The sequence below is a fragment of the Lonchura striata genome, chromosome 3 (assembly GCF_046129695.1).
Source record: "Lonchura striata isolate bLonStr1 chromosome 3, bLonStr1.mat, whole genome shotgun sequence".
Taxonomy (NCBI): Eukaryota; Metazoa; Chordata; class Aves; order Passeriformes; family Estrildidae; genus Lonchura; species Lonchura striata.
This window is the reverse complement of record NC_134605.1, coordinates 23,772,012-23,794,147: the sequence shown is the minus strand read 5'-3', so window position 1 is coordinate 23,794,147 and position 22,136 is coordinate 23,772,012. Positions and strand designations below refer to the sequence as shown.

The following is a 22,136-nucleotide window of genomic DNA, read 5'->3' as shown; positions in this document are numbered from 1 at the left end:
TGGGCAGCATCTGATGTGACACTGCAGAAGCTGCTCTGGCCCCAAAGTGAGGGGCAGGAAGTCAGGTGCTGCTCTGTGAGGTGGAACAGATGGGCAGGCGTGGCTCTGGAGCTGCCACCTCCTGCCCAGGGCACATCACACCAAGATGAAGATGGTTTGGAGCTGGAGCTGGACAGAGGCTCTTGAGTCCCTCCTTTGCTTGCTGCCAGCAGCAATGTGATGCTTTTGTGGCTCATCAGTGTTTGGCTGGAGGTTAGTGCTATTTTGCTCCGAGGGAGTGCAATTCCTGACTTGGCATTGCTGTCAGGGAACAACATTAACACTGAAAAAAGGACAGGGAGACCTCCAAAGTGGGAGCCATCAAGACAACTCCTGCAAAAAAATCACTTGGGAAGTGCTTAGTGTATTGATTTCTCTCTTCACTTATGTTTTTTTCTAGCAGTGTTTCTTTTTGGCAGCTTTTCTAGATGAGTAGGAGTAACTCCAGAGCTGAGTGCTGGCCAGCCTTGCTTTTAAATATTAGTTTTTGTTATAGCTGGTGTAGCCATAATCCATTGCCTTCAAATCAGAATGGATCTGTAGTGTTAGCTCCAAATGAAATTCTGATATGGTCAGTACTGCACCAGTGGTGGTTTCTTGGCAGAAAAAAAAATGGCAGAATACCTGCAGCTTATTCCCAACATGCATTTGGTGTAATTTAATTTTTGCAAGGGCTTTTTGTTTGCAGTGAATATGCCATTGAGTGGCTGGGTCAGTGTTGGAAGTCTGAGGAGTTTTGAAGGGCTGCAGACCAATGCAGATCATAAAAGGATAAATGTTTGTGTAGCTGTGACAGTGTTAATGCAGCAGGAATGTTACATTTAATTGATTTAAACAGCAATAAAAACAAACACCCAACCAAACAAGCCAAAAACCCCCCAAACCCAAAACAAACAAACAAAAACCCCAAACTCTTACAAACCACAAATCCCAAACGTAGGCAGTTGGCGATAGTTGAATTTCAACAGTTCTAGGAAATAGAATTCTGTGTAAGATTTGTTCAGGCATTTACCCTGGAATTATCACAAGCACCATTCCTTTATCATCAGAGGTGAGAGAACATTTGTAGGAAAACATAAATGTTTCCTAAATCTGTCAGCAGTTTCTAGTTATATCAGTTCTAATAAGTAATATTTTCTTGCCCCATGAACCTTGCTTGCTTTATCTTCCTTGGCAGTCCCTTCAGCCTATGACTACAAAATCATCTTACTCATGCAGCTGGAAAAAGGGAGATGGGAGGGCAGACTCTTACTGAGGGGTTGTTTTCAAGCCCAAAAACACACCTAAGAAAACCCCAAATGCCGCCTTTTTTTCATAAGTGATAGTTCTGTTTTTCAAATTACTCTCAGTCACACACTTGATTTCTTTAAATGAATATTTTATGCAGTACTTATTTAAAAGATAACTTTAAAAAGAACACTTAAGTATTAACACATATCTTAGTAAGTGACTACTTTTCCTAAAGCAAAACAGATTTAATATTTCATGAGTACAGGGGTCTCAAGTGTGCTGCTTATCTGTTGAATTGACACCTCAGACCTTGTTTTAACCCCAGGGATTTTCTGCCTGCGGTTTACAATATGCCGTTTCCCAAAGAGGTTAGTGCTCTTCCAATATAAATCATTATTTTTTTAATCTGTCTTGCAGATGTACAGTACTCATTCATGAAAAGAAAAATACACTCATCTGCATCTATTTATGAGTGTCATATTCTGGATCCTGCCCAAGTCAACTCAAGCTGCATGCACAGCATTTGGCCAGAAGCAAAAAGCTCCTTTATTCCCAAGGTTAATGTTTAGCAGTGGACCAAATCCCATCTCAATTCCACCAGTGTAAATTACCAGTTGAGTAATCCTAGTGTTACAATGGCATAATTGAGATGGAACTTGGCTTGAAGCACTGCCATTTTTTCCTCTTGCCATGGCTTTTTCCTGCCAGGATTCTTGCTGAAATCAGTGAGAGTTCATGTCAGGGTCTAAGCCTTAAGCTGCTTCTCTGCAGCTCTGCAAAGTTGGGGTGCAGGCTACAGCAGAAAAATAGTTCCCTGATAGAGGAATTACAGAAGTAAGTGCTGTAATGCTGCTGTTGGCTGAAAGTCATCCCAGGGATTATTTGGAATGCTGTGCATTGTAAGGATGGAAACAAGCAGGGCTTGAATATATAACAGGATGTTAGAACAGTTGTTGTGCCTCCTCTAGCTTATTGATCTTTTATTTCATTCCTTTTCTAAGCTGAACCAGTGAAATATTGCCAGGAGGCAATATCAGCTCTTGCTGAGCACATTTTATGATGGTGCTCAGCAAGAGTTGATACTGCCTCCTGCCACCAAAAGGGAGGCCAATGTTCATTAGGATATAAATGGAGGCCTCAGCATAAATAAATATTAACTCAGCAAGAGCTGATATTGCCTCCTGTCACCAAAAGGGAGGCCAGTGTTCATGCAGGATATAAATGGAGGCCTTAATAAATCAGTCAGTGGATCACTTACCTTGGCTGGCAATAAACTCATTTATTGGCAATGCTGAAACTACATGTAGCATTTGGAAGAATGGAAAGCACAGTCCCTTTGATTAGTGGAGGATGAGTAGTGATGGGTAAAATTGATGAAATGGGGCTGGGCTTTTCTGTGGTATGGGCTGTGACATGGGCAGTTTTTTCCTCAGCACAGGTTATTAACATTATGCATGGCTTCAAGGAGGAGCCTTCCCCCATGCCAGACTTTCCTATTTTTTCCCTCTTCAGTTTTGCTAATTTGGTGTTACGATGGTTTTGTGTTTTTCAGCAATGGGTAGAAGGGCTTGGATCCATCATACATAACTTTAGAGCTAACAATGTCAGTCCAATGACATGTCTCAAGAAACAGTAAGTTACTTTCTTTCCTCCTGTCTCCTTTATTTTTCTGTCCTTGTTGTTTTCTGTCCTATGTTTTTCTTGTTGTAATTGGGGAAAAAAGTGCTTCTCACAGTTTGACATTTACAAAACAGTGTCAGAAAGAAAATGGTGTTAAATATGTTAAGAGTTTGTCTTTTATTGAGACTAAAGATGTCTCCAGGCTATATCTGGCACCTGCCCAGGAGAAATTACAGGAGAATCTGTAACTGTTCATTTGATTTATTGTAGTGTATGTTCTAATTATTGGCTGGTTTGTTTTTTCCTTGATGCATATGCAAAGAAAAGCCCGTGAGACTTTCTCATCTTCATGCTGGTGTTAATTGCTGTACTGATTTATTTGGGCTGCTTTTTGCCTTTACAGTTACAGAACTGCCCTGCCTCAAGCACTGAAATGTTTTTATTGCAGAACAATTATTTGTTTGTACTCATTTAGCAGACATGGCAACAAGTTAAACATAAGTATCTAGACCCCAATTTTAATAAATAATAATTTAAAAATATTTCATTCCTAATTTCAGCTGGATGAAGCTGGCCTTTCTAACAAACACAAATGGGAAAATTCCAGTTCGGAGGTAAGCACATTAGGGAGCTCTATGTTTTTTCACGTCCTAGTTCTGTGTGGCTTAATAATAGAATATAATATTAATTTTATTACTAATACATATGTAAGAGTAAGTACAGAACTAGATATTCTTATCTGCCCTCCTTGGTAAGCTAGGCAGAACTTCTTACCAGCCTAGTATTTTTTTATTTTTTTTTTTGCAATCCATTGTAATGAAGACATGAGTTCTTCTAATAGTTTTCAAAGTCACTTAGAGCTAAGAGCATCAGATTTCTCAGCCTAACATTCTTCAAACCCTGGGATGAGTTTTTCAGTTGTAAAATTTGAGAAAGTACTTTAAAAAATGAGCCATAAAAGCTTGCAGACCAGTTAAGTAGAGGACAAAAAGATACTTTTAAACTGCAGTTCCTTGTAAAAGAGATATATGCATCTGCCAAAAATGCTCCTGCTTTTATAGGAACCCCCAGGATAATATTTTGTTTTGTCCACATGGTAAATGAACTTGTTGGGTTATTGTTGTTGGGAACAGGAAAGCCAGAACAGCATCTTTCCTTCTGTGCAGCTGTTAACTATGACAAGTTACTGTTTTTCAGTCCTCTCTGGCTAGGCAATAGCACTCCCCCCTCCTGCTCTATGACTACATTCTTGCCCAGACACTGAGCTGCTTTTCTCTTCATAAAGTACATGCAAACCAGATTTTTGGGGCATGCTGGTTTTTCATAAAGAGAATCTCACCGAAGGGAGGAAGAAAGAGGACTTTGTAAGATAAGCCCCACACAACAGATTTTTTTTTCAAGGGAGGAAAAGAGGATTTTGCATCTATACAGTCTGCAAAAAGACAAAGGGCCTGCCATGCTGCTTTCCAGGTTTCTTTAGCTTCATGACTCAGGTGACACCTTGACAGTGTTAAAGCTGCTTCAGTGTGTTCATCTTCCACTTCTCACATGGCCAAGTCTCTGCTTATTCCTCAACCTCAGCTGCCATGAAGCACCTCCTGTGCAGGAGTCCCATGAGGACTTTCATCAGTTGGAGGGTAATGACAAGGGAACAATACCACAGGGACAAATCAATTTTCGGGACTTTACAGCTTTATGCCTGTGCTTGAACACAGAACCCTATTCCACAGTAGGAATTTATAGTGTGCTAGCTTGTCTGAAATGGTTTCTGCCTTTAAATATTTTACATCACATTTAGTGAGGCATAAATCTCTCTGTTGGGCTGCAGCATACTGATTTGTGTATGAAGACTGTCTGTTGCTTAAAAATCCAGTTCACTGGGTCCAGTGTATTAAATCTTTACATTTGAATTTGCACTATTTACAGGTTAGCATAGACCAGTCCCTAACAGTTTAATTTATTGTAATAGCAGGTTGCTTGTGAATTCATTAGAGATCTACTATTCCATGGAGTTGAATCTCCTTTGCATCTGGACACTCCAAGGAATGTGCTATCTTGGTCTGAATAAAATGTGGCAAATTTCTGGGGCTCACACAGGAAGTGGGGTGTCACCCACTCAAAGGATGAGGAGACATGTCCGTGAGAAGAGCAGTATGAATGGAGGAGAGTAAAAACCAATGTGCTCTGCAGAGCTGCATAGAAAAGAAGGGGAGCCAGGGCCCTGATGTGGGATGGCAAGGCCATGGGATTGGCCTGATCTAGCAGGAGCTGCTGATCCTGGAGTGGGACACAGACACCCAGGGGTCAGCCTGGGATGGGGGCAGAGGTGCATTTCACTGCCTCCCGCTTCTTCCATGAGCCCTTCGTGCAGAGAGAGGGAGAGATCAAGAGGAGACAGGAGGAGGGAGATGCATGAGGAAGGGATGTGTGTCTGAGGAAGGCAGGCCAGGAAGCCCTGGGAAATGTAAGCTGAGTGCCTCTGCCTTGCAAGGGGCACCTAAGTTTCACATTTGCCCCACAAGCTTCCCGCAGTACCTCTTGCGCTGGTTTAAACCACTGGTGCTTCTCCTCCAGGTGACCTGTTTTAAATCCACTGTTATTTATTCAGCCCTGCTTCCTCCTCCTCCTCCTGCTGCTGCCAGGGGCTCCTGTAGCAATTGCTGCAGCTCTGGGGATACAGATGGGAGGGTTTCTCTCCCAGAAACAGAACCCCCAGCAGGTCAGTTCTGCCATAGGAATGTGTATCACAAGACCCACCTGTATTTCATTTTTACACAGAAGTGCTGTAAAACACCAAGAGAAAAAAAAAAATCCTCACCTGCAGAATCAGAGCTCCTTGAATTTCCTCCCGAGTTTGAAACAACTTTTGCAACTGTCACAATCCCCATAAGGAATGATGAGCCATGAGGAGGTGACACTCCTCAGGCTGTTGGTAGATGCCATAAATATTCTCCTGACTCCTTGTCTGTGCAGTTGGGAGTTGCAAAGTCACAAAAATTTTTCTCAAGCTGCTTTTGGATTTTAATGGATTCTGGGGCATAGGTCTGTTGCTATTGAAGTGCTGTGTTTGGGAGAGAAGAAATTCTGATGGTTAGCAGTGTCTTGCAAAGACATGGCATTTGTAAATTATTTTATATGTTCAGATTTTAACACTACTGTAACAGATGAGCAAACAGGTCAGCATTTGTAAAGAAAAAAAAATCTACTTGGTTTCTTCAACTGTGCAGGCAGAAAATATATTTTCTATGTGAGTGAGTTGCATCTGCGCATCTGGAGCCTGGTTAGAAATTAGCTTTGCTCAGACTGTGCTTCTCACTTTGTATCACTACATTTAAAAGGATTCAAGCAAGTTTAGGTTCTAACTATGAAAATACATAGTAAAAAAAGAAGGGGCTAAACTATGACAAACGAACCTTAAATCTATTATTCACTAGTTTAATTAAGTTAATTTGAAAGTAGAGTTTTTAAAAGTGTGTTTAATTTCAATTACTCCAGAGCGTCTGGAAGAAATCTGTTGCAATACTTCAGTGTTGGTTGGAAATCAAATTTAGATAATTTCTTGTACAGCGTAGGCAGGTCAAGCCAAGCTGATAAATTCACTGGAGCCATGGCAGAAGATTGATTTCCATAGGTTGTGGTGGCTTGATTTTTGAGGTGATGGTTGGGAAGTGGCGAAGGTCTGAAGTAACCAAGTGATTTAATCCACCAACAAGCACAATAGAGCCATATTGTTCAGTTCCAGAGTTGGGAAGTATTTTAAATATTTATGAGGAAGTACATTGGCATATTAGCATGAACCCTGAACCACTGTAGGTGGAAAAAGAGGAGTAAACACCTGTAGGTGTCAAGATGAATGTAAATCTGCTAGGAAGAAGTCTCTTCTGATAGAAGGAAAAACAGTTTTATTTGCAATAGCCTTGGCAAAATGAACATGTCATGCTGTATTTTTACAATCTTTTTTGATTCATGCAATCTTCTCTACACTGCTGTGTCATTACAAGTTACTGCTGTGTTTGCTGTCAGCTTTTGTGAAATAAAAAAATACATTTGGCATCAAAATTAAGTTCCCTGCGGCCATGGAATCTTGGCACACATCTGATTAATTGCTTACACCAATATTGCATGTTTTACAGGACATTTATTATTGGAGTCCAATTCATTATAAAAGATATAGAAATTTACAGGGCTGGAAATAGGTTGTAAATTGTATGGCTAACATTACTCTGTGGTTTAGAATTAGCAGAAAAAATAGATGCCTTAAGATTTTTTTTAAGAAACAAGTGCCTGGAGTTAAACTCAGTCTATATTTTAGTGAAATTATCTTGGTATTTGTCAGCTTTGGAAACTTAAATAGCTAACTTAGATGCCTAAATAGGGACATATAAATCTAACTGTTGTAAGGACCCAGTAAGAAGAAAAACATGGCTATGTTTTGTTAAAATATTTTTTTATCATTTAGATATTTTCACTTCCTGATCTTAATTTTATTAGTATGAAAATATTTACATAGGCAGTTTAGAGTGTTTTGGAGAATAAAACAACCATGAATTGCTATGGCAACAAATAGCAGCCACAATTTGTTTCATGTCTCTTGCCAAGTGAAATTATTTATTATGCATGAGATTAACTAAAAGTCTCAGCAAATGTTTGTCTCACTTGATGATAAAGAACAGCACATTCTTACCAGCAGTCATCAAGTGTTTCCCACTGTTCAGCTTTTGTTAGAAACACATCTTGGATGCAGAATTCAGTTTCTCTCTCCAGATGAAGACACCAAAATCAAGGGGTTGTGGGTCACAGCATTCCAGCTCAAGCCTAAACAGAAGGCAGGAAAGCTATCAGGTTTGGATCCCCCTTTCCAGACCCAAGGATTATTCTGACTCTTCTCAAATGGAAAGAGAAATATACCACTTTCCTATTAATCATACCAAATAGCTGCATTTCTGTGGGATTTATCTCATTCCAAGTGAAACCAGTTTGTCATTTGTATGCATGGTGAAGTCATGCTTTGGGAAGGAGCAGGATGGTTATCAGTTTGGTGGAAATATTCCAGTGGCAGCTGAGAGGATCTCTGTGCAGCATGGCTGGGATAGGGTATTTATTCTCCCTGGCTGTGAGGTGAGAGAGCATCCAGAGGGAACACTGCAGCAGGGAATGGGATTTGGTATGTGGCTGGGAGTCTCTTGGTAGCAGCAGCTGCTTGAAAAGGAAAGAGGAAGGAAGCTGCCTTTAGGAACAGCCCACTCTACCTTGTGGAGGCTCAGTTTAATGCCTGGGATAGAAGGGAAGTCACAACAATCAGGAATGATCAGACATGAGTCTCCTCCCTCGGAGAATCTGCTGCTTTCTAAACAGTAATTTGTACCAGCACACAGCTTAAAAGAGCAAACAAAAGAGTGCTTTGCATGGCTCTGTACCCCAGTGTACTGGGGGGATAAACCCTCTTTTGTTCTGTTTCAGTTCATTATTTTGATGTATTTTCTGATGGCTGGATTGCAGTCAGAGCAGTGCTGCTCTCTGGAGCTCAAAGCACTTCTTCAGCTGCACTCTTACTTGGAAACTGTTTACATGCATCAATTGAAGCCAGAGGAAAATGTTGGCAGTGAAAGCAAGAGAGAGAAAACTGATTGCTTAAAAAGTTACTAACATTTCTGTGTTTGTTTGTTTTTTTTTTTTTCCTCTCTACTGTTTTTTGTTTTAGCATAACCAGGACCTTTGCATCAGGTAAAACAGAAAAAGTGATCTTTCAGGCACTGAAGGAATTGGGTCTTCCCAGTGGAAAGGTATTTAGTGGTTGTGAATAACTGGTTTTGTTTACTAATAAGGTAATGACTCATTCACATTTGTAGCTGTAATCGAAGTCATTTGCATCACAAAAAGTGTGCCTATTGCGTGATACTTACTAATCACTGGAGGTTGTTTACTAAAGCCAAAATGTAATTAAATCTGTATGACACAGAGGTCCTTAAACCTCTTAGAGGAGGCTTCCCTTCTTTTCTGTCACAAACTACCTTTTGTTCATTTATGCTAAGTATATGAGCACAAAATATGCATGTAATTGATTTTTTTGTTGAATTTCTTGGACTCCTCCTGCTCTTTGCTCCCCTCCTTTGGAGAGCTGCTCTCCAGCTCTGTCCCACTTGCAGTGGGAGCCCCTGCCAGCAGCCCCAGAGAGGTGATGGCTTGAACTTTTTTGGGTTTGGGTTGGTTTTTTTTTTAAGCTTCAGAAGAAAAATAAATTGTTTTCCAGCTCTGTGTTTATGTAGAATTATTGTTACTGTGAGGTTGGAATGCAGTCACATTAAACAAATCTATGATAAAGATGAAGTTAGAATAACTTTGAGAGTACAAAAGAAACCAGGTAATTTTACACTTGGGAAGGAGCTAAACCAGTTCTCAGTTGCTTTTTTTTCTGATATAAGATATTCTCTTGGGAAAAAAGCACGTAAGCTCTCTTGTCTGGATAAATGTACCTTTGCATTTCATTGCAGAATGATGAAATTGAGCCTGCAGCTTTTACTTATGAGAAATTTTATGAGCTTACCCAAAAGATATGTCCCCGAACTGACATAGAGGACCTCTTTAAGAAGATGTAAGTTCAATTTTAATATAATCTTGCTTTAAAGATATTTTGTTGTATTTTTAGTCCATAACTAATAGTGACAGAACACTGTAAAATTTGTCTACCCTTGGATCCTAGTAGCATCAGCAGTACTTAAGACCAAGCTCCAGTCTATGTTTTACTCCTTCCTCCCTTCTGAGACTATTAATGTAAAAGTTCACTCTGTATTTTAGAGCAACTTTTACATGAGTTAGAGGAAACACCCAGAATTTTTTTTTTTTTTTGCATTGGCTTTACTAACTACTGTAATTTTTAACTTGCTCTTTAGATGATTAACACAGTATGTGAACTAATTAAATTAAGTAAGAAATTCGAAGTTTGAAAAGTTTCTTCACCCAATTTATTCTCAGCTGGAGGACTTACATGTTGTTTTATGATGTAATGTTTGTTCAGGGATAGGAAGAGATGTTGTGGGAGATATACTGTGCCAAGCATAGACAATTAGTATGTTTTCTGTGACTGTTCATTTTGAGATTATAGAGCTACATTCAAGTAGCAAATAGTAGGTGGTTTTAAAAGTATCAACAATGTCAACATGTAAATCATACCTACTGTAGCATCGTGTACAAAAACTCACATTCTTTAATAAATTCCTTTTCAGCAATGGAGACAAAACTGATTATTTAACGGTAGACCAATTAGTGAGCTTTCTAAATGAAGTAAGCTTTTTCATACATTAACTACCATAAAGTCTGTCTGCAGTGGCTTGCTTCTTCCAATCTTCCCATTGCATGCCCCGTGCCGTTATTTGCTGTGCTTTCCATTGTGGGAACATCAGGTGCAAAAATCAGCTCCAGCCCTGTGTTCTGCTTTCTACATGTTGGCCTTGCAGCTGCATTTGTTGGTTACTTGTTGCTGTGCTGTGGTGTGTGTCCTGTGTGTTTAATACTTTTTTAATTGTTCCATTCTACTAAAATACACCCAGTATTCGATTGCAGGCAGTTATTTTACCTGTAGGCCCCAGATAAATATATCTACTAGTCCTTCTAAGATAGTAGAAAAACTGAAGTATGTGTTTATAAACAAGGATTTGATTCTCGTCAGCAGTAGTATTTCAATCTGTTACAAATGTAAGAGCTAAGAGGATATTTTAAGAGTTTGCATATGATTTTTAAAATACCATGTGTGCAGAATAGGAGGAAATATTTTTATTGCTGTATTTCCAAAATGCAGTTGTTGGCAGAAGTATTTAGTATTTCTTAAAAGCATCATGAGTGTGTGAAGTAGTTCAATAAACAGTGTGGGCTTGGCTCTTTTCTATTCCTAAAGCACAGTAAGTTATAGAAAACTGCCTCGTTTGCAATTCCAGCAATAAATGCAGCATGTGGATTTGACAAGAGCACACCCATGGAAAACAGACACATACTACTTGGTAGTTCAATTTTATATATGTTTATATACATATGTGTGTGTGTGTGTGTTTATTTATTGGATACTTCAGCCTGAAGATCCAAGCTGTAAAACTCCCTATATATCCAATTTGGAATATTATTTTATTTTTCAGCACTGAACGTGTGCCTTACTCTTCACTGAACCTGAATTACTTGTAAAAAGGGTACTCAAAAAGAAAAGAGAGAGAGAAGATTAACAGTTTGCATAATTAGGATTACACAGGCTTAATCTTACTGCTGTGAGACTTCTTTATATCACAGCTATTTCCACAATTCAGTGTCTGAATGTTTGTAGGGCTAGGGTCAGAGCTAAGGTTTGTCATCTTTGCTTCTGCTTTGGGGAGAGAAAGGACAGTGTTGTGATTTAAATTATAAATTATAAATTATCCCTTTTAAAGCACCTCAGTCCCCAGTTCACCTGCAGTGCTAGGTACATTTTACTGCTTGAAGCTCATGGCCCTAACCCCACTTTAAACCATGTTAGCTTCTGATTTCTTTAGCATCCCTCTTCATTTTCAGGTACATGACTGTTTTATCATTATTTTTAAATTGATCTCTAATTGTTTTAGTTTAAAGTGTAGTTCCTTGGAGACTAAACTTCTGAAGAAAAGCTGCCAGCATTTGTAAGAACCCCCTATCTCCAGTAACTAATTGAAAAATAAAGATTGAGTTGCTGTGCTCTCAATTTTGTGTGACTTTAGCAGTTCTTTATACAGAATTAGAAACATTATTTTATGTAGGTAAATATAGGTAATATGGGGAAAAATGCATCTTGTTGACCACATTCATATTGACAAAATACATTTTGCAGTTGGAAATCCTGTGGTTGGCCCCTTTGCCTCAGGACCAGAGCTGGGGAAAATTACTCAAGTGTTTTTTCTAGGGTAGGACATTTATTCTGGTGACTGAAACCAATTCCTTTGGTCTGTGTTGGAGGTCTTCTGGTCTCCAAACTGAGTTTAAAGTTTTTGTCAGAATTTGAAAGGCACAAAATTACCCAGAATGTGCCTCCTGAAAGGATCTTTTCTGTCCCCTTGGCTGCTGGCCAACACTGCAATTAGCAGTGGTGTCTAATGCTGGCAAATATAAAAAGGTTATTGTCATTACATAGGAGAGGCGAGCTACTTGGCAGAGCAACTCTTCATGAGACTCTTTAATTTAAATTATTTTGAAGTAACCTCCAAGGCATGCTGCAGAAGCTCTAAGTGTTATGGGTTTTTAAGAGAGCATGAGGATATGTTACCGGGTATGAGAGGAGAGTGAGCAGCTTTCCTGGAGTTTTTCCAAACTCCTATCTCTATTTGACTTTTAAATGCTGCTGGCTGACAGATGATTTAATTGTACTTCGGTATTAAAGCTTCTGGGAAGTTTTTAGAAATTTAATTGTTGTCATGCACTGAGTATTTTGTCTAGATCTCCTACTTTTAAAGTCAAATTTTGGAAAAAAATAAAAAAGGAAAGATAGCAGAAAAGGGACTGAAATCACTACCACTGAGAGTTACTCCTGCAGTTCATTTACAGCAATAAAATAAGAAGACAAGTAATGGTCTAAATGGAATTTTCAGTAGTCTGACCAGCACTCATCCATTCTTTTGGGAGGCGGGTATGGGGAGATCCTTTCCTATTCCCAATTCCTTGCTCTTCCTCCCTGTCTCTCCCCTTCCTTTTTCTTCCTCCTTCCTTCCCACGCCCTCTTTCCATCCCCCAGCTGTTCATCTCCCCAGAGGGTCTCACCACTTGCAGGGCAAATGCTGGTTTTAGGCAGAACTGGTTTGAGCATTTTGAGCTGCTGTGTCTCAGTCTGTACCCACTCTGAGGTGCTGGAGGCAGGCTGGGGAGGCTGAATGAGCTTTTCTCTCTTTGCAAAACCCTCTAGGCACCCTTTCTTCCCATGTTTGTAGTCAGTTCACCCTCACCTGGCTGGGAGTGCCTGGTGTAAGGGTGCTGTCTGGTAGGGTAACCAGAACAATCAAACACACCTTTGTTGCACACACACAGTTAATCCTGGGGCATGTTATCTTTTGAGATGAAATTTCACACTTTAAGTTTTGGTCTGCTTTTGAGTCACAAGTTCCCTGTGCCATCAAGCTTCATGATGCAGAATGTTTCCCCAAAAGACACTAGAGAACATTATCACTTTTTAAAAGCAGATCTTTATCAGTTGCCAAGTCTGTTTTTTTTAAACAAAGTGAACATAGGGATACACTTCTGTTCTACTGGAGGATCGATGATGAGCAATGATCACTGCTACTGGAAGAATATTTGCTCTCTGCTCCTTCTGATTACTCTGGGACTTTTTCTCAAGAGGAGACTTTCTGCTTTGTCCCATTTATTTTCTTCTGTTTGCTCATTACTAACTGTAGAAGCGAGTAGGGAAGAGCCCTTTTCCTGAGCAAAGAACCTTCCCTACTATTTCTGACCATTTTTGGAGGTGGTGTATTGTCACTAAGGGTATAAATATATACCTTGTCCTTTGTCACTGTGGAACTGTTGCATGACATGTTGTGATGTTGTTGGTGTGTGCTGCTGAGCAAGTCGTGTCCTGCATCCATCTGTTCCCATGTGCTCTTTGATCTGAGTGTTCCTGGGCATCCCAACAGCCCCTCTGGCCTGGACAAACCTGCTGTGTTTAGATGCTGCAGACTACCAGTAGCATTACTTGAAACATCCCTCCCTAACTGCATGATTGAGTTGGCATTGGTTGTAATTTCTTGGAGTTAATTAAGCACATAAACAACCGATGGATTGGTTGTAAGAAAAGAGATTGGATTGGATAATACTTTTGTTACAGGAAAAAAAGAAAAAATTGTTTAAAAAGTTTCCATATAAGGAATTACAGCAAATGCTGATAGTGCTATGTAAGCCATGTCAACACCATCCTGTCCACTCCAAATTACTGACTGCCAACTGGGGGTGGCCTGTTACATTTCTGAATTCTGCTGAAACTAAAGCTTGGAAACTGTGCACCTTCTGGGGTAAAAGAGTGTTTTCACAGTCATATTTATTTCTTTTTTTTTTGTTGCATCTATTTACATGCCACTACTCCATCAATTCCAGTTTTAATTTTCTTTTAATGGAGAATCAGGCACACAGTGTGCAGCTCTAATCCAGCATGGAGAAAAAACCCAAAATTACATAGCATACTATAAAGTGAAAACATACAAATTCTGAATTTTATTAGTCTATTGGAAATCACTGCTAAATTGTACCTAAATGTGACATATATTATGAAATCCTAATATTGTAAATTATTGTGAATTAAGTGATGATGCTGTGAAATTCCTGTGTATATTTATTCCAAGAACCTATGCTGGTTTTTGAATAGTTAAAAATATGATGTTTCCATGATTCACAAATAATCATCCAGTACTTGCATATTTCTAAACTCAAATTTAAAATTTTATATTTACAGTATAGCTTTATTTTACATTTTTGCTTTAGCTGTAGATATTGTATAAGACTTGCATTTTTACAGAGGTGATTACAGTGCCACCAGTCAAGTCTGTCACTTTGCAAAAAGAAGAATGAGAGAGAATTTTCAAAGGGACATTTAGCTCTTTATTTTCAACATCTCATTTGCACAGATTCCATGTGCAGTCATAATTTTCATGAATAAGCAAGAGTAAGACCAGTTATATGATTGCACTGGATTTTTCTTTTTTAAAAATATTTTTGTGATCAAACTGCCTAGGTTTCTTATGAAAGATAATATTCTACCTAATGCTGAAAATGCTGTTAAACAGTCTGTAAATTTCAGGGCTGCGCTTTTTTTCTTTTTTTTTTTAATGTCCACTTCTTTCTTTCTCATCTGCAGTAATGAAATGCTCTTGGATGATAGCCATGCACTATATTGTTTTGCTGAATTCTGTTGTTTTCACACCTTAGCATCAACGAGATCCTCGGCTCAATGAAATTTTATTTCCCTTTTATGACACAAAAAGAGCAATGCGGATAATTGAGACATATGAGCCAGATGAAGACTTGAAGAGGAAAGGTAAATGGGGGAGGGAATTCAGAATTCACTGGGTTTGGGCATTTGGGGAATCTATTCTGAAGCATTCAGACTTTTAAGAGGGAGTTTACAGTCCCAGTGGTCTGGGGACAAGCACTTGTATAGGGTGCTGGACCAGGAAACTGCTCTGCTGAAAAAAATACCTCCCCTTCAAAATAATATTTTTTTAGAAGGATTATGACCCTGATCCAGGTTAGAGTGTGGCTGTAAATCCTGATAGGAAAGGGAGACTCTGGGAGTGAGTAAATACAACAACAGCTCCTTGCAGCAGCAAGTCAACGTGTACATGTCTGTGGTCAGGGTCTCAGAGAGACTGCGTAGCTCTGCAAAGTATAGATTGTACATATTGTGCAAAAATAAAAAAGAAAATGCCATATGCATCCACCTTCTTATAATATATTCCCTCTAGTGCCTGAGGGCAGCAGCCTGGCTCAGAATAGGGTATTTTATGTGGGTGATCTGAAAAATGTTCTTTCCGAGCAAGGCTGCAGGAAGTACCTGCAAGGCATTCTTGGGCTGCTCATGTCCTGAGCTGCTGTGAGTGTGGGAGGTGTCAGGGGCTGAACTCAGTTCCCAGTTCTTACTCATTTTGCTGCAGCAGCTGTGTTGGGAGCAGCTGCAGAAATGAAACATGCTGCTTTCCCTGCCCTTTTCGCTGGGCTGCTGTTGTGACAAGTAGAGAGGAGACTGCAGCTTTGTAAAGCCCATCCTAACAAGAATCCTCTTGCACAGACATTTAGGCTCATGGATCAAGGCAGAAGTATTTATATATCTAGCAGTGCCTTGTGGTGAGGGATGTGCAAACCAAGCAATAGGAGGAGGCAGCATCTAATCCTGCCCCAATAAAGCCTTAGGCTTTCTCTCCATGTCTAAATTAATAAACTCTCAAAGTATTAATTGATTTTTGTCATCTCTATCCCAATTGATTTATAATTTTTAAAGACACTCATCTTTGATTCTTGGTGCTAGTGTATGCTATTTTAAATATTTTCCAACACTAGGAAGGTGTGCTAATGAGGCTGCCACCTGTTTAGAATGGAAGGTTTAAAAACATGTTTTCTGAAGGTGGAAATAAATCTAAAATTGGAAAAAAGAAATTCAACCATGGCTAATTATTTAGCCTGTTTAATTGATTTTTATTTCTGTTAGGTTTTCAATAAATGTAGAAAACCTTTTGCATGGGTTTAATGAATATAACAACAAAACAGTAAAAGTCCCCTCTGGGTGCTCCTCCAGGGATATCAGCAGGGACTGTTCTCTTCAACTTCTTTCCCCTTCTTAGATAAAACTGTGCTGTTGAGCAAAATATAGAGGACAACCTTTCTTTTCCTTTGTTTTGGTGGTTGTTTTTTGGTTTTGGGGTTTTTTTGGGTTTGTTTTTGTTTTGGTTTTTTTTTGTTTGTTTGTTTGTTTTTGCTAAATGATGTAGTTTAAGAAACAAGGCTGACATACAAAAGGCAGTAGTAATAAGCAGCTGACTCCTCCTCAGTCACATTTCAGTTTCAGCAGTGAAAAAGCTGAACAACTTAATGCTGGGCAGTTCAGTAACTGGAGTCTGCTCAGGAACACTACAAACCCCAACAACCTTGGTGAGAAATACAAAGCCTGAGCTGCTGAACACACAGAGCTCTGTTAGGTTGCTGAGGTTTCACCTGTGTTCTGTCTAGAACATCCATCCAGCTGTGACATTTTTCCACAAGATGATACACTAGGAGTGTGTATTATCTGAGATATGCTGTGCTGCAGCTTTAATGTACTTGGTGATAACAAAATGAAACCATTCTTCAAGTTGAAAAGTCCCTTTTTCCCCCCTTTCTTTCATACTCAGGATCAGCTGAGAGGATTTGAGTAAAACATTCTGGAGCATTCACCTCTGGCTGACACCAAGCACAGAAAATTGAATCTCCAGTACAGGATTTTTTCAGAAAATTACAAGTAGAATGGAAACTGGGATCACTCCACTTCCCTGTATAAGAGAAAAATAGACTTAAAGAAAATAAAAATAGAACTGCTGCAACCTTGTCTTAGCAATAGCGGAGTGTTCATAAATTACTTCAGAGAAAGCAAAGTCAAAATTAGTGCCAGGTAACCATTCTCTGCAGCAGCTCTTTGTAAGTAATCCCTTCTTCCCGATCACAGATAATTTTCATTTTTCAGACTCTTAGCCTCTTTAAAACTGATATTGTCATACTAATTATTCCTAATTTGGTTTCAGTAAAAAATACTCCATGATTTGTATTTTTTTATATTTTATTGAAGCATAGGCCAGCAGACAGATAAGAGGGAGGTGTTATGAATTCTGTGTTCTGAATTCCTGTATTTCTTGTCATTGTAGATTTCTGTCTTCATTTACAAAGGTATAAACATGTATTTCAAACAGTAAACTGGAAGGTATTTTAGATTTTCCTGATGTTTTGTAAATGAAGCACTGCAGAGATTTTCAGGTACATGTCCCCATGTTTCTGTCAGTGGGGAGGAGTCTCTGCACAAACTGGTTGACAGTGATGTAGCACAGGACTAAATATGAAAGGGAGGAGGAAAGGGCCACAAAAGCCTGCTCCATGCCAGCTCACAGTGTCTGACTTTAAAAGTCCCAGAGATCAAAGCTGTTAGGACTGTTCTGAAGAGATGTCACTACCTATTTGCCTTCTTCACCTCCTTTTGCTGCCTTAGTTCTATTGATGGTGAGTGCTGGACCTCAGGTGGGCACCTGGTTTTTAATTTGGTTATCTGGGAGCGTAATGGCACATTTTGCATCAGCTGCTGGGCAGCCTGGAGTGCAGGAAGGGGAGAGCTGCTTGCTTGCAGAAATCTGTGTAAAAAACAGGTTCTGTGCTAGAATTCCTGCTCTATGAGGTGGTTTGAGTCCTGTGGACTCTAAATTCCTGGTAGTGATTCATCATGCCTTCTTCTTCCTTCTAGGTGTCATATCCAGTGATGGGTTTTGCAGATACTTGATGTCAGATGAAAATGCTCCTGTTTTCTTAGACCGTTTGGAATTGTATCAAGAGATGGACCATCCTCTGGCTCATTACTTCATCAGCTCCTCTCACAATACCTATTTAACAGGCAGGCAGTTTGGGGGCAAGTCTTCAGTGGAGATGTACAGACAAGTGCTTTTGGCTGGATGCAGGTTGGAAGCAGAAGATAATCCATATTTGTGAATCTAATACTTTAAAAATAATGTACCTTGGTGTTGATATCTTGTACAAGTGAATGTGTAAATATGTTAGTGTGGCAAATGAAAACACGTGTTTGTTTAAGAATCTTATTTTTCTGACAGAAGTAATTCCAGTCAGAGGAATGTAGAAATCAATAAGGAGAGAGTGCGAGAAAGTTAACAGAAGTTTGGTCTCAGAACGACAGCTGAAGAATTTCAGAGGGCTTTCTGCTTTATAATGGCAAAATTTATATGTTAATGAGAATCAGAAAATTTATGATTTCCTGCTTATTTCTTGACTTAGTAGAATGAGAATAAGAGTGGCACAGTGCTAAAGACATTATTGCCCAGATGAAAATACACTGACTCACACATGCCATATTTAAGGTGGCATATCCAAAGTTATAGAAGTAACACATGTACAGCTTAGAAAGAGTTGTGCAATGCCCAAAACTGATTTGCAACTTACTGCTCTGACTATCACTGCTAAAATATGTCCCAGGTAGCTCACCTGTAATAAAACACTAAGTTTATTTTCCTTGGATCTTCAGGTGTGTCGAGCTGGACTGTTGGGATGGCAAAGGTGAAGACCAAGAACCAATAATAACCCATGGAAAAGCAATGTGCACAGACATCCTTTTCAAGGTAAATGCCTGGCCTCTACATGTGGCAGCAAAGGCCAGGAGAATCCAAGCAGGGCAGCCTGTCCTCCTCATTACTGGAATGCTGCTCCTGTGGGATGCACTGACATGGGCTGGGTTTCTGTCCCAGACTTTGGGGCTCATTCCTGACTTGCACCACCCACCCCTGTGCTCTGTCTGCCTTCCCACAGAATCTGCAGGAAGCAGGCTTGCTGCTTTTGCCCCACTTCTTCACATCCTGGGGCTCTTCGCACCACAGAATGAATATCTTTGTTGTCTGAGAAGCTCCTTAGCTGTGGAAAAAGCCTGAAGATGCAGGAGTTTCTTTGGGAGTAGGAATTCTCCCATTGATGGCTGTGGGTGAAGATGCCATGCTGCTGCAGGTGCAGGGAGGTTGTAGGGGGGCATCAAGAGCACAGGGTTTTTTCTGCCTCTCTCTTCATTTGCACATTTAAGACATCCCTGTGTTTCTCAGGGTGGAGTGGATAATAAAAAAAACCCTTTTATTATGTTTTTAATTTGATCCATTCTGACTTGTATCCTATTGTTGCTTTTTTGCAGGATGTAATTCAAGCCATTAAGGAAACAGCATTTGTTACATCAGAGTACCCTGTCATTCTTTCATTTGAGAATCACTGCAGGTACATAGTGCCAATTTTTAATTCTTAAATTGTGCATTGTCTGAGAGAGATGATATAGTTTAAAATATTATTATATGATACTTGGAAACTGGGATGGGGTAATGCAGGCATACTGAATATCACTTAATATACCATTAATATACTAATCAATCTTTATGTAGCTTAATAATGGCAATATTTTTATCTGTGATAAAGCTCTGAAATGTGTTTGAATGTTCCATTAGCTGTATGAGATTCAGTTACTCTACTTTCTCAGTTGTGTTAAATTCATATATGTCAAATAATAGACTTTTATTGACAGTATAATTACAGTAAAGTAATACTTCTCAGTTGATGCAAAGTGGGCAGTATAATATTTGGGATGTCTGCATTACTTAGCAGTGATAGTGATTTCTTTTTTATATTTAAAAATTAACTGGCATAATCTTTTCCAGCAAATATCAACAGTACAAGATGTCAAAATACTGTGAAGATCTTTTTGGAGATCTCCTGTTGAAGCAGCCTCTAGAAACACATCCAGTATGTTATATTGTGCCAGTCTGTCTATTTTTTGGTTTTTTTGGTTTTATTTAAAAGAGATTATAAACTGAGGTCATATCACCTTTAGTGCTGTTCACTGCCAGTTCTGTGCTTTCAGAAATGACTAGTGGTTTTGGGTGGCTGTGCTTTTTGGTACAAATTGTTTTTATCTGATTTGTTTAATCTCTTCTGTACAGGGCTCTGGCAAGCAGCCTGGGGAAATCCCCCCCTTGATGTGGGACATAATATCAGCACCTACATAAAACACACCACATGCATTGTCTTTGCAGGTCATACCTCTCTCTGAAATTGCCAGTCACTGTTTAAAAATAATTAATTATAACAGTTACTTAAAAATTGCATGGTCTCAGCTAAAGAAACCTCTTCTTTCAGCTGCATGTTGCATGTTTCATGCTCTGGGTCAGATCCTGCAGTCTAGGTGGCCCCACTGGTGCATTAAGAATTAAATTAAGCACCAAGAGTTCCCTGCAGTCCCACTTGGGCTGTAGGGTGGACTGTAGCAGGCATGCACTTCACTTTCCTGCATGGCAGGAGGAAACAACAGACACTCCTTCACAAACACAGCCTTTGAGACTTTACAGCTTGTTACACGGTGCTTGCTGCTCCTCCTCCGGACTGTCCTTGCTCCTTAACATGGGTGCTCTGTGTGCCAGCCATCACCCAGAGCCTGCAGAGGCTCCCTGGTGCTCTGGGGGACCACAGCAAGAAGGACCCTGCCTTACCTTTCAGTAAGGAGGGGCTCTTGGCATTGGCACCCCTGAAGCTTTGCTTTTCCTGGCTTTCCCTGCACGTTGCAGGAGCAGCTGCACACAGGGCTTGGTCAATGTTTGACCTTATCACTCTACAACTTCCCGAAGGGTAGCTGTAGGCAGGTGGGGTTGGTCTCTTTCTCCAGGCAGCACTGACAGAACTAGAGGACAAAAGCTGCACCAAAGGAAGTATAGGTTGGATATTAAGAAAAAGTTTTTCACTGAAAGAGTCTGGAATGGCCTGCCCAGAGAGGTGGTGGAGTTACCATCCCTGGATGTGTTTAAAAAAAGCGTGGATGTGGCACTCAGTGCTATGGTTTAGTTGAGGTGTTGGAGCTGGGTTGGGCTTGATGATCTTGAAGGTCTCTTCCAACCCAGTGATCCTGTGAGAATTCTGTGAAGAGTGCATCCCAAAGAACTAAATCAGTGATGTTCACAGGATGCTGACACACCCCTCACTAAAAGCTCCCAGCAGCTCCCTGGGAAGCCTAAACCAGAGCTGGCCAGAGGCTGCCGTGCCTCAGGGCCCAGTTTAGCCTCAGCTGTCTGTGCTCCATGGCACTGCTGAGCTTTCTGCATTCTGTGTCCTCTCCTCGTGGGCGAGTTCAGTCCTCAGCTGCTCACAAACAAGAGGCAAACACTGGAACTGAACCTGGGCCAGTGCCTGAGGGAGGCAGACTTAGCAGAAACATGGCACTTGGCTGGAGTAGATTTGGTTTGAAGCAAAAGCAAATAATCAAGTGTGGCCTTGTTTGGGAATGCAGCCTGGCAGGAATGAGCTCTGCAACACTGACATCTGGTGGAGTTACAGCCCCAGTGCTGTCAGGAGCAAGTGTGATCATCCAGCCTGCTCAAACTCCCTGCCTGGGTGGCGTGCAAGACCCTCACCTTCCCACGAGGAGGTTTCCACCCATTCTTCTGGAGCTGGGTTGATATGGTGGGATGGTTATTTTTTTGTTTTGCCTTTTTTTTTTTTCTTCTGTGTTGTTATTTGTCACCTCTACTGCTTTTATTTGGTTTCAATTTGTGGTGCTTTGGTCTTATGGAGTGCTGCTTCTCTCTAGCTTAGATTTGGATTAAGAGATAAGAATATCTGAATAGTTCTTCTAAGAATTGTCACTATTTATGGAAATGCCTTCTACTCCTGTATCATTTAGGCTTCACTGTTATGGTGCACCATAGGCTTCACCAGTCTATTATGGTGCTAAGAATGACAAGTTGTGGGTTCAATCTCTGTATGGGCCATTCACTTGAGAGTTGGACTCCATGATCCTTGTGGGTCCCTTCCAACTCAGAATATTCTGTGATTATACCAGCAACTCCCTGAATAATATTCTTAGCAAGCCTGAGGTGTGGAGGGTGCTAATTACCCAATCTTTGTTTCTTATCCTCAATGATGCAATAGGGCTTAAATCAGAGGATTTCATACTTTTCCTCTTTTCTGAATATTATTTTTTCTCCTTCCAAAACTGGAACTTTTATTAATACTTT

The 22,136-nt window shown here is 40.0% G+C and overlaps 1 protein-coding gene across 9 annotated transcripts in view; it reads left to right on the top strand.

The window, feature by feature from the left end:
- PLCB4 (phospholipase C beta 4) overlaps positions 1–22,136 on the top strand; it is a 190,550-nt gene that overhangs the window by 111,925 nt on the left and 56,489 nt on the right. For all 9 annotated transcript variants that reach the window (XM_077781976.1, XM_077781974.1, XM_077781975.1 and 6 more), the window contains 10 exons: positions 2,822–2,901; positions 3,450–3,503; positions 8,591–8,672; positions 9,381–9,481; positions 10,113–10,170; positions 14,788–14,896; positions 17,837–18,047; positions 18,626–18,719; positions 19,277–19,356; positions 19,791–19,875. In XM_077781976.1, the coding sequence (XP_077638102.1) occupies positions 2,822–2,901; positions 3,450–3,503; positions 8,591–8,672; positions 9,381–9,481; positions 10,113–10,170; positions 14,788–14,896; positions 17,837–18,047; positions 18,626–18,719; positions 19,277–19,356; positions 19,791–19,875 (954 nt within the window). The remainder of the gene's footprint in view (positions 1–2,821; positions 2,902–3,449; positions 3,504–8,590; positions 8,673–9,380; positions 9,482–10,112; positions 10,171–14,787; positions 14,897–17,836; positions 18,048–18,625; positions 18,720–19,276; positions 19,357–19,790; positions 19,876–22,136) is intronic.